The sequence below is a fragment of the Panthera leo genome, chromosome E3 (assembly GCF_018350215.1).
Source record: "Panthera leo isolate Ple1 chromosome E3, P.leo_Ple1_pat1.1, whole genome shotgun sequence".
Lineage (NCBI taxonomy): Eukaryota > Metazoa > Chordata > Mammalia > Carnivora > Felidae > Panthera > Panthera leo.
The window spans coordinates 15546206-15558389 of NC_056694.1; the positions used below are offsets into that span (position 1 = coordinate 15546206).

At 37.8% G+C, this 12184-nt stretch overlaps 1 protein-coding gene across 3 annotated transcripts in view; it reads right to left on the bottom strand.

Annotated features, from left to right (window-relative positions):
• Nucleotides 1-12184, bottom strand: part of TPST1 (tyrosylprotein sulfotransferase 1) — a 159839-nt gene that overhangs the window by 105299 nt on the left and 42356 nt on the right. For 2 of the 3 annotated variants that reach the window (XM_042922362.1, XM_042922364.1), the window contains exon 3: nt 1781-1864. The exons of the other annotated variant lie outside the window; for it this stretch is intronic. In XM_042922362.1, coding sequence (XP_042778296.1) covers nt 1781-1864 — 84 coding nt within the window. The remainder of the gene's footprint in view (nt 1-1780; nt 1865-12184) is intronic. 3 annotated transcript variants of the gene reach the window in all.

Sequence of the window (12184 nt, forward strand, 5' to 3'; positions counted from 1 at the left end):
CCACTTATGATGAGCACTGGATGAAGTATGGAATTATTGAATCACTATATTGTATACCCAATCTAATACAACACTGTATATTAACTCTACTGGAATTAAAATTAAACACACACATACACATATATGGTACTCAAATTCCCTTAATCAGAGAATTAGCAATTAAAATCACAGTAAGGCACCATTTACTTTTACCCAATCAGAAAATTAAAAAACCAGGCTGCCCTACATAATTAAATAAGATGGTTGTAAAATGCATTGTATTTCTGTGCACCAAAAGATCCTAATTTTACTACCTAAATATTTGGTGCAGATGTACATGTAAGTTTAAAACTACATACATGTATGTAAATGAAAGATAAACATAAAATATTAACTTAAAAAAAAAAGCCAGACTTATAGATACAGATCCTTGGGAATATTTATACTATGACAGTGGCAGTGTAAACCACTGCAAACTCCCTAGAAAAAAATCTGGCATTACTGTGTGAAGTTGAACATCATATCCTCCATGATTCTACCAACTCTATTCCTAAGTGTTTATTTTTTGAGAAGCTCTTGAAAGGAGACACCTTAAAAAATGTACATAGCTCCAAACCAAAAACAACCCAAATGTTCATCAATAGCATAAATGTATAAGTAAGCTATATCACAGAATAGTATTGTGGCAATAAAACCAAACTGATGATAGCTATACATCTAAAAATAAATCTCAAGATAATGTTAAGAAAAAGAAGACAGGGAGGACTGGAAGGAAGGAAAGAAGGAAAGACACATGCAAGAAAGAAGAAAACAGACTATGATCTCATTTATGTAAAGTTCATAAACAGGCAAACTAAACAAAAACAGGAAAAATATGACAAGGAAAGATCAGACATCTACAAGTAGTTTCAAATACTGCTATTGTAATGCTAAAACTCCCCACCTGCCATGTCAGTTTCCCCACTAGGGTTGTTCAAATCAGGTGCCCAATTTGCTCTGTTAGACAAACATTTCATGAGTTAAGACTATCTCTACCCTAAACAAGGCTACAGGAGAATGTGTGATAACATTAACAAAAGTCCATGAAGCACTTGACTGTGCTAGTTTCCCAGTTGTTTTTTTTTTCTAAGAGAGCACAAGTTATTATTAGATTATTATACATATGTAATATATAATATTATAAAAATAATATTCTAATAATAAGGACCATTTATGCCAGGTTCTATGCTAGAGGCTTGATAGTAATTTTATTTTATTAAAATTTTTTTAATGTTTATTTACTTTTGAGATGGAGAAGACAGAGCAAGTGGGGGAGGGGCAGAGAGAGGAGACAGAATCTGAAGCAGGCTCTGAGTTGTCATCAGGGAACCTGATGTGAAGCCTGAACCCATGAATCGTGAGATCATGACCTGAGCCCAAGTAGACTGAGACATCCAGGCGTCCCTGGGCTAAATGTTAATAGTCATTCTAATTTAATCCTCACAACGACCCTATGAAGTGGGTATTATTACCATCCCAATTGGATATTATTACCATCTCTATTTCTAGGATAAGGAAAGGGGAAGGATGAGGTAACTAAGAACTGGAAAAATCAAGAAACTCATCCAGGGTTTATTATTACAACTAATAAAGGATTGAGCTGGAATTTAAATCTCTGTTCATCTGACTCAAAAGCCTGTGACTAGCCACTTTGACACTCATTATTTATTTACTACTCAAAAGCCCTGTAAACTAAATATAACATAGAGATTAAGAGTACCATTCCTGAAGACAGAAAGACTTGGTCCATGCCCTAGCTTACCTGTTTTCAACTGTGAGTGAGAAAAAGCTCCTCAACCTCTCTGAGAGACATAGTCCTTTATTTATAAAATGGTTTTGAAAGTACCTATGGGTAAGTATGAAAGGATAAATATGAAACATCAGTGAAGTAATGCATGTAAAGAGCTTAACAAAGTGCCTAGCACACAACAGATATTCAGTAAATTTTGGATGATATCATCATTATCATCATCATCTTCTCCATTTTATAGTTTAAAAAACAGAGACACAGAGAAGAACAGTAGTGTATCGGATGTTATAAAGCCAGTTAGTATCAGTGAAAGGTTTTAAACACGAATCTAATCAGCTTCAAAGTCTGAACTCTTCCATTCGCCAAGGCATTTCCTGAAGACACAGGAAGTTCACTGGACAGAGGGAGATCTCAGAGAGACCCTTAGGAAAGACAGATCTGAGCTGAATGCTGCAATGCAACTTGCGTTGCTCAGATGAAGAAGTGTGAGGAAGGTACTACAGGCAGAAGGAACAATACAATGAGCAGTATGGTATATTTGAGTAGATACAATTATTTCAGTGTAGTGGGGGCCCAGAGGGTAAGGGGTAAAAAAGTCATAGTCTGCATATGAAGCCAACATAAGACATAGAACGATTTTGAGGCAGTGGTTCTCAAATTGAAATCTCCAGACCAGGACATCAGCATTACCTAAGAACCTGTTACAAACGCAAATTCTTGGACTTATCACAGATCTGATTCAGAAACTCTGGGTCTTTTCAAAGGTCCTTTAAGTGATTCTAATATATGGCTTACATTTGACGATTTTGAGCAATGATGGCATGTGATGATGTTTTCAAAAATAATGAAATTATCCCTCATCAGTCAGGTAATTTAAAAGAGGCAGAGGATCACGCTGTTCTGAATTCAGAAAAGGTAGAAGACAATAATATCTGAATAGGCACTAGTTGTAATACCTACAATATGCCTTATTTTTCTTTGACAACAGTCAATTTCATAGGTTACTCTATTTACAGATCAAATTTGCCCTATGCTTCATTTTTCTTTCTTTCTTTTTCCTTCCTTCCTTCCTTCCTTCTTCCTTTTTTCTTTCTTTCTTTCTTTCTTTCTTTCTTTCTTTCTTTCTTTCTTTCTTTCTTTCTTTCTTTCTTTCTTTCTTTCTTTCTTTCTCTCTGTCTCTGTCTCTCTCTCTCTTTCTGAGACAGAGACAGTACAAGCAGGGTAGGGGCAGAGAAAGAGGGAGAATCTCAAGCAGACTCTGAGCTGTCGGTGCAGAAACCATGTGGGGCTCAAACTCACGAAACTGTGAGATCATGACCAGAACCGAAATCAGGAGTCGGACGCTAAACCGACTGAGCTGCCCAGGCACCCCTAACCTATGCTTCATCTGAAAATACATTCCCAAACAGGCATACATTAAAAAAAAATTTTTTTTAATTTTATGATAGATTTTATGATAGAGGGATCCTCTATGTTTTATACCCTAAAAAGTTGTTAACAAGAAAAACAAAGCCCCAAAATGGTGTCAAACCAAGACTTTAATCTATTGCAGTTTCAACCTGTCAGGAATGTAACCTTTAACCAGTCAACACAGAATTTCTGGGCCAATTCTAGGAATGTGCTGAAAGACCCTTTCCACTACCCTTAAGAAGGCAACCTTGCTTAAACAATGCATTCCTTGTTAATAAATGCCTTTCTTCTTTTTTTAATGCCCTCTCTCTGCCTTTAAAAACCTCCCTCTGGTGTAGCTCAGAGCAGCTCTCCTCTACTTGCTAGATGGGATGCTGCCTGACTCATGAATCATTTTTAAAAGCCAGTAATATCTTCAAATTTACTCAGCTGAATCTTGTTTTTTAACATATTTGATGGCAGCAGTGGGATGCAAAGAAAACTTCCAATGGCATTCAGTAACAACAAAAAACACTGGCACGGTATCCTGCGAACTCTTTTGAGCTCACGGTCTTTCTTGCCATTTCTGAGGGCCACTGGTAAGTCCTTCATGGTTGGAGTTCTACTCTTTTTGCATTCAAGCTACCGATCTAATTGGCTTTCCAGTCCACGGTTAACTGGTCAGCCTAGACTGACATGGGGCTCTAACAGAGCACCAGTCCTTAGCCCTTGTCCATAGCCCAGTCCACAGTTTCACGCTGGAATCCCTTCCCCAGTTCCAGTCTGAAATCCCCATTTACTAGAATATGCTGGTTTAGTCTACTAGTTTAGTACTCGTGGTACACAAGATCTTCTCTTGGCCAGCCCACAGTAATATCCTCTGGTTACCACTGGTGTGTTAAGTTGCACATTTGTTTGTCTGGCTTTATGTAAACAAAGACTTAGCTAATGAAATCCTTAAATTCTAGAGTCAAGTGTACCACCTCTGGCACACTTGCTTATTTTATGTCCAAAAACTATGGTGCTAGGTGCACTGAATATATACAGAAATGGCAAAATTTTAGTCAAACAACCTAGAATTACAGTGGTCATGATGGGGAACGTTCCAACTAGATAAGATCACCTAAGAAGTGCACGTGAAGGGTGCTTGGGTGGCTCAGTCGGTTGAGCATCTGACTCTTGGTTTCAGCTCAAGTCATGATCTCGTGGTTCATGAATTCGAGGCCCACATTGTCAGGCCCTGTGCTGACAGTGAAAAGCCTGCTAGGGATTCTCTTTCTGCCCTTCCCCCACTCATGTTCTCCCTCCCTCTCCCTCTCTCTCAAAATAAATAAACTTAAAAAAAAAAGTGCACTTGAAAGGGTTCCCAAATTAAGCAGAATGGGACACCTATTTTAACGGGCAAGCAGAGGCCTCCAAAAGGTTCCAAAATTCCAAAGTAGTTTCATTGAAAAATTCATTGCAAAAGCCTAGAGAAAAATTAATGTAAAAGGGACCTAAAGCAAGCCTATAACTCCCATTGCTCCTCTTATTCCTCCTTTGAGTAGTCTATCCACTAATCCTGTCTGAATTGTTTTCCACTCTGAAAAGACTACATAACCGTAAACAAAAGTCTTCCAAATTAATGGCCTTACAGACAACCCCACCTTCAAAGGAGGGCCCCCATTTAGACCCCCTCCCAGAGTCAATGAAACTGAGGAATTTTCCGGTAAACTGCTATATTATTTCTTTAAACAGACAAGAGGAAACTCTGGTAGATACCAGAGTCTGCAGAGGGTATCCTAGAAAAACTGACAGAAACCAGGGAAGGGTGAAAATTCTTATCAGAATCAGTTCTTCTGAATCTGTCAGTAATGCCCAGTTGTAAGAGGGAAACAGAGTTTCATATTATCCCTTCCTTTCCAAATCCAAACCCATTGTTGATTGATCTTTCTCTCTCAGGGATAGCTACTGTCTTGCTTACTCAACTGGGCTTGGCTTTCTACCTGCCTTGGACATATAAGTTGTTGGTTCTTTCTTTTGGCTATCTTTGGCAGCGACTCTGGATTTGGGGAAGGTAACATCCTTTACCCTCTTTGGGGCCCATCTTACACCCAAGAGGGGTTATTTAATACTGACAGAAATATTTAAAATTAAAAACTCTGAACCCAAAGGGAAAGAAACAAATTAAGGGTAATGTAGTTGGATAGGTGGATCAATCTATGATGTCATCTAAGTTACAACCCAAGTCTTTGAGGAACTGAAAGCAAATGTCCAAATCTTACAAAGCTTACAAAACAAAAGTCAGCCCCAGAAGCAACTCAAAATTAATCTATTTCTTTACCAATCCCCAAATTTTCCTTATTTATCTCAAAAGGCTTATAAATTTTTGGCCTTAGGAAAGCAAAGTCCATCTTGGAGAAACTTAATATTCTTTGGTCTCTTGGGGTTATAAACACAGCCCACAATCATATGACTCTAAAGGAAGGAAAAAAAGGGGAAAAGGTCTTTTTAAAATACAAACTGGTGGGGTGCCTGGGTGACTCAGTTGGTTAAGCGTCTGACTGCAGCTCAGGTCATAATCCATGAGTTTGAGCCCCACATCTAGCTCTAAGTTGTCACGAGCCCAGCATTGGGCTCTGTGCTGATAGCTCAGAGCCTGGAGAGCCTGCTTTGGATTCTGTGTCTCCCTCTCTCTCTGCTCCTCCCCTGCTTATGTTCTGTCTCTCTCTGTCTCTGTCTCAAAAATAAACATTTAAAAACAATAATAATAAAATAAAATACAAACTGCTAAAAAAAATTAAATAAAATAGAATACAAACTGCTAAAAGGGCTCCTAAGCTCTAGCAGTCTCCTTAAGATAAATTTAGGGACAAATATAAATTTTAAAAATCTTCTCCACAAATATTAGTAATTATAAGGTCTTTGCATTTGTCTGTTTGTAAATATGTTATAAATGTGAGATATTGTGCTGTCTCTGGATAGTACTGCTAAAATTAATTTGTGAAGGGCTCTAATTAGATGGTTTGAAGACAAGTGCTTATAAGGATTGAGCATTCTAAAGCTCTCAAAAAAAACCAGAAACTAACCTAAATGTTTTTCAAGTTCACGTAATCTGAAAAAAAATACTCTCTATATAAACAAGTTGCAGGCTGACAGTTTAATTAAAACAGACATGTTTAGAGTTATCAACACTAAATATAAAACTTTTATTCTACCTAAGCTTATTAGCCACATAAATTCATATTAGCCATATAAATTCATATTATCTTTTACAAGATCTACCAACAAAAAAATAATAGCTTGGGATAATGGTTGTCTTTGTCAAATATTTAATGAAGTTTTTTCGTGGGTAATCTAAACATATTTATTAAAAACAAGTAAATATACGTAAGCAAGACAAAAGCTTATAAATGAATTTTTCAGCAACATTTATGTCTACTTAAATAGTTTTCCCAAATCTTTTTGTAACCTTAAAACCTTAAGGTTTGCTAAATTAGGCTGAATGATAAACTCTTTACATATCTAGATCATTTCCAAATACAATAAAATACTACATTAATTACTGAACACAGGCTTAACTACTTTGGGCTTCTTATTAGAGAAACTAAAAGATATTTGGATGTGTTAGTGCTGCACTGGAAAAATGAAAAAGGCCTATGCTTCTAGAAATTATAAAATATATTCATAAATCTGCAAATCTGAAGAGTGCTTGTATTAACAGTTTACAATTGTTTACTTATTAGCTTTCACTAGAAATTAAGGTTTCTAAGAATTAAGAATTCTAATAAATGTAATTAAGACTACTGGAGGGGCGCCTGGGTGGCTCAGTCGGTTAAGCATCCGACTTTGGCTCAGGTCATGATCTCACAGTGAGTGAGTTTGAGCCCCGCATCAGGCTCTGTGCAGAAAGCTCACAGTTTAATCTGATGATTAGGTACTTTGGAAACATCAGAGCAAAACCGCTCTTAAGCCCCACTGGAAAGAACCTTACCAGTGCTCCTGGCCACTGACACTGCTCTGCAAAACTAGAAGGTGTTAAGCCTTGAGTATACATCACACAGCTACAGGCTCCACATGACAGCTAGTCCTGTACAGACACTGGAGACCTCCAAATCAAATCACAAGGAAGAGAAGTAGCTGACACAAAGGTAGACTGCTTCCACCCAAGATGATGGATCAAGACTTCCTACTTTAACAGAACATGAAACCCTTTGTTTTTCCTTTCCTTTACCCTGCTACTGGCCTGGAAAGATAATCCCCTCATTTTCATCTCTCAGACCACTGCTAAGGGCGTTAACCTCTGGAAGTTAGAACGACTTTTTATTTCAGCCAGAAGAAAATCTAACTGTAGCCCTAACTTTTCACAAGCAAAATAAGACTTATTGGTCGACTCCCCTGATTTCACATTGTGAGTTGAAAGGTGGCTTTCATGATTCAGAATTCACTCCTTTTGGCAGGTCCCTACTTCCTTGGTTAGGGATAAAAGTAAATGAGGCTATGATAAGGAACTTCTCCTTAATTTTTAAATTGTTGTGGAATCTGCTACTAAAGCAATAGCTCCCCAACAAAGGTATCTTTAGACTCTGGCCAAAGTTGTTCTTGATAAAAAATAGCCCTTGATTATCTTTTAGGTGAGCAAGTAGTGATAAAGCAAAAATGTTTTGACCTGTGAATGCCACACAAAGGATCAACAAAAGCTGCTAAGAACTACAAAGTAGTAGCTGGGAGTGGTGCTAATGCCTTAAATTTTGATCATATCTCTCAGTTAAGATGAGAGCCTGATCAAAAGAGGCAGAATAATTGTTAAAAGGAAAACCACAGGTGCAAAATGGGGCCACTTAGGTTAAAGCCCAAGTCAGGAAACCAAGACTTAATAACTAACCTAACTGCAGTTTCAACCTGCCAAGAATGTAACATTTATCCAGTCAACAGAATTTCCTGGTCAATACTAGGAATTTATTGACAGACCCCTTCCACTCCTCTTAGGAAGGCAACCTTGCCTAAACAATGCATTCCTTGCAAATAAATTCCTTTTTATTTTATGCCCTCTCTCTGCCTTAAAAAACCTTCCTCTTGTGTAGCTCAGTGGAGCTCCCCTCTCCTTGCTAGATGGGATGCTGCCTGATTGAAGAATCATTTAATAAAGCCAATTAGATTTTCAAATTTACTCAGTTGAATTTTCTTTTTTAATAAAGTCAAACTTATACTTATTGAGTGTTCTTAGAAACGATTATAATACCCAAATTTTTATCATTTCTATACATTCTGGAGGACATTATAATCAATTTTTTCTTTTAAAAACAAAATAGAAATTTTATAATTCCATGAGTTTCATTTCAGTTTTGTTAAATACAAGCAGAATTAAATGTTGCTTCAAACAAACCCACTCCGCTTCTAGGTACTTTAGAAACCAAGGTTCCTCATGAGATTTTAAATGAGTGTCCCACTAATAAGAGAAGTTTGCAAGCAACTGGTCTACAGGATAAAATTCAAGATCTTTAGCATAAAATATAAGGCCCTCCACAGCCTGATCCTTACCAACTCTCTCAAGCCTTGTTTCCCACTACGTCCTACCTGAAAATGAACTTTCTAGCAACACCAAACTGCCTATAGTCCTCATAAATACCACAGTTTGAGATGTTTCTCATCTTTTTTTTTTTTTTTAACTGTTGTAATATTTATTTATTTTTGAGGGACAGAGAGAGAAGGAGACACAGAATTTTAAGTAGGCTCCAGGCTCTGAGCTGTCAGCACCGAGCCCAATGTGGGGCTCAAACCTATGAACTGTGAGATCATGACCTGAGACAAAGTCAGATGCTCAACTGACTGAGCCACTCAGGCGACCCTAGATGTTTCTTTGAGAATTTGTCCATATTGTAACTTCCAAGTGACTACTGCCTTGTTTTATTTTACTATATTTTAAAAATTATATTAGGTTACATTATATTAGGCTATTAAACATTCTGGGCCCCGGTGAGATTGTGTGTATGTGACTTTCACTGTATGGTGGAAGGGCAGGGTCCATAGGTCCGGTGTAACAGGGACCAGTTGTTCCCTAAGTCTTTTTGTGCCTGCCCCTAGGCCCCTAGGTTGGGCCAGGAGTCATGTCACAAGAAGCCTTCCAACCCATCTCTTCTTTTTGGACACTGTAGGGCTAGAATTAGACACAGGCTGCTTCTAGGAGTAATATCTCTTGATGGCTCATTTGGCTAAGGAAGAGAAAGACACTAGATAGTCAAGGAACAACTACAGCGCTCTAGCCATGGCTCACCCAAGGAGCACCTTATCCTGCACGTTAAAACTGAATGCTCTTTCCTTTATTTGTTGAGCTACTTATCCTTTAGGTCAATGATTCTCAACAGGAGGGGAGACGGGGAGCGTTTTTGCCTCCACAGGGGGCATTTGGCAATGTCTGGAAACATTTCTGATTGTCACAAAGTGGGGAGGGGTTTTGCTACTGGCATCTATTGAGTAGAGACTAGGGATGCTGCTCCATCCCACAATGTACAGGACAACCCCCACAACGTACAGGACAACCCCCACAACAAAGAATTATCTGACCCAAAATGTGAATAGTGCCAAGGTCAAGAAACACGACTTTATTTCTCGGTTTGATACCACAATCTCCAGGAAGGCCTTCCTGAACACCACACATTACCTCTTCTTAGTTTCCCATAATACTTAACATTGTACTGTTATGAATCTGTATCTGCTATTCGATCATGTGTACCTTTAAGACAGAGACCTTAACACTGTATCTGGCACGTAGTAGGTACTCAGTGAATTGCAGAGACTGTTATCTGCCTATCCCAATATCCAGTCTATTCCCCTTGGTAAAAGAAACACCAGCTCTTGGTTGGGCACATGGTCACTTAGAATAAAGACTACATTCCCTAGCCTTTTATATGTGGCCATAAGACTCAGTTATGGCCAGTAGAATGCAAGGAGAGGGGCTACCTGGAATGTAAGGGAACGAAGGAAATTCATGGGAAATGCCCTTAAAAAATATTAAATTCACCTTCTTATTTGCCCAGTCTATCCCCTGTTCTGCTACTTAAGGACACAGATGATATGATTGGAACTCCAACTTGAACCACAGGGCTGAAAGAGCCAAAAGCTGGAAGCAGCCTAAATGCCAGATGACTACAGAGCTTCCAAACCAGCCTTGGTCTGCCTTCTTTTATGTAACAGCCACTATTTTGTTTAAAACCATGGTTATTTTAGATCTCTATTTTTTGAAAAGACACTTAATCTAAATTAATAAATGATCTAATACCCAATTTCTGCTTTGTGCCATCAAATGTCATAGTCTTCAAGAAAAGTATGCACTGTGCTTTATTAACGTTCTTGCTCTGTTTCTTCACATTCTTCACTAAAATTTTCTGAAATACAATTTTTCCTCTGCTCTTTTTCTTTTGCAACCTGTTTTGCTGTCATCTGCATTCATTGTTTATGCAGTTACCCTTCTCAGCTACTTATCTCTTCCATTTGTAATAGAAGAACAGCGATTTCCACAACTACAAAAATACTGCTGTTAGCTAACATTCAATTCACAACCAGATTTATAAAGCTAGGTTTACTGCCTTCACAAAGGATAAGTAATCCAAAGTAATTAAAAAAATAATATTTACAAAATTATTCTGGGATATTTTAATCTGAGCTACTAGAGTTATAATCCTAATATGCATGCTATTAATTTTACATGCTATAGAAGTGATCATCATTTGCATGAACATAGCCTGTCTTTCTCTTAACTTGCTCATAATATTCTTCCCATCCTTCAATTTCAGAAAATTCTCAGGTGGACATTTTGTTATCCTTCCCTGTTGATCCTATATTATAAAAAATTTTAATTTCTAAACTAAATTCAATTTTGAACACTAAGAAGAAATTTAATATTCTAAATTTAATAACTATTCTACTTAGGAGTATCTCCATTTCCAAAAACAGTCTTCATTGCTCTCACCTATTTATTTGATTGTTTTAAAAAGAAAACCACAAGCCCAAAATGGTGTCACTGGATTGAGGAAGGCTCCAAGGTCAGTAAACCAAGACTTAATACCTCTCTTCCCTCCCCACTCCCCCCCCCCCCCACCCCGACCTGCCAAGCGGTGTGGAGGCAGAGGCCCGAGGGCACTCAAGATTCAGCTGCAATATCCAATATCCAGTCTATCCCCCTTGGTAAAAGAAACACCAACTCTTGGTTGGGCACATGGTCACTTAGAATAAAGACACATTCCCTAGCCTTTTATATGTGGCCATAAGACTAAGTTATGGCCAGCAAAATGCAAGGGTTACAGAGGGGGTCATTGCTGCTGGAGGTGTAATGGATGTTTATACTTCCTTACAAGAGTCATTGAAGATGGCCCTAATTCATGATGACCTAGCACATTAAGCTGACAGGCACCAAGCCCATCTTTGTGTGCTTACATCCAACTGTGATAAGACTATGTATGTTAAGTTTGGTAGAGGTCCTTTTGTTCAATATCAAATCAACCTAATTAAGGTCGATGACAACAGAGAGGCAAAGAACAAATTAAACTGGTTCTTATAACTAAAAACAAAACAAAACAAAACAAAACCAGAATTAATACCTAATCTAACTGCAGTTTCACACCCCCTGAAATGTAACCTTTAACCAGTCAAAATGGGAATTTCCTGGTCAGAACTTATAAATTTAATGATAGACCCCCCTTCCATTCCCCTTAGGAGGGCAACCTTGTCTATAACAATGGATTCTTTGCTAATAATTTCCTTTTTTCCACTTGCTTTCTACCTTTAAAAACCTTTCCTTTTCTGTAGCCCTTTGGAATTCCCCTCTACTTGCTAGATGGGATTCTGCCTGATTCATGAACTGATCAATAACGCTAACTAAATCTTTAAGATTTACTCCGTTGAATTTTTGTTATTTAATACTTTGTTCTGGATCTGACTTCTAGTTTTCTCTCTGCTTCACATACTAGAAGCTTCAGAGACTGTCAATTATTGTATTCCTATTTGTTCTCTTCTACTTACCGCTGCTTTTTTTTCCTTCTAACCTATTTG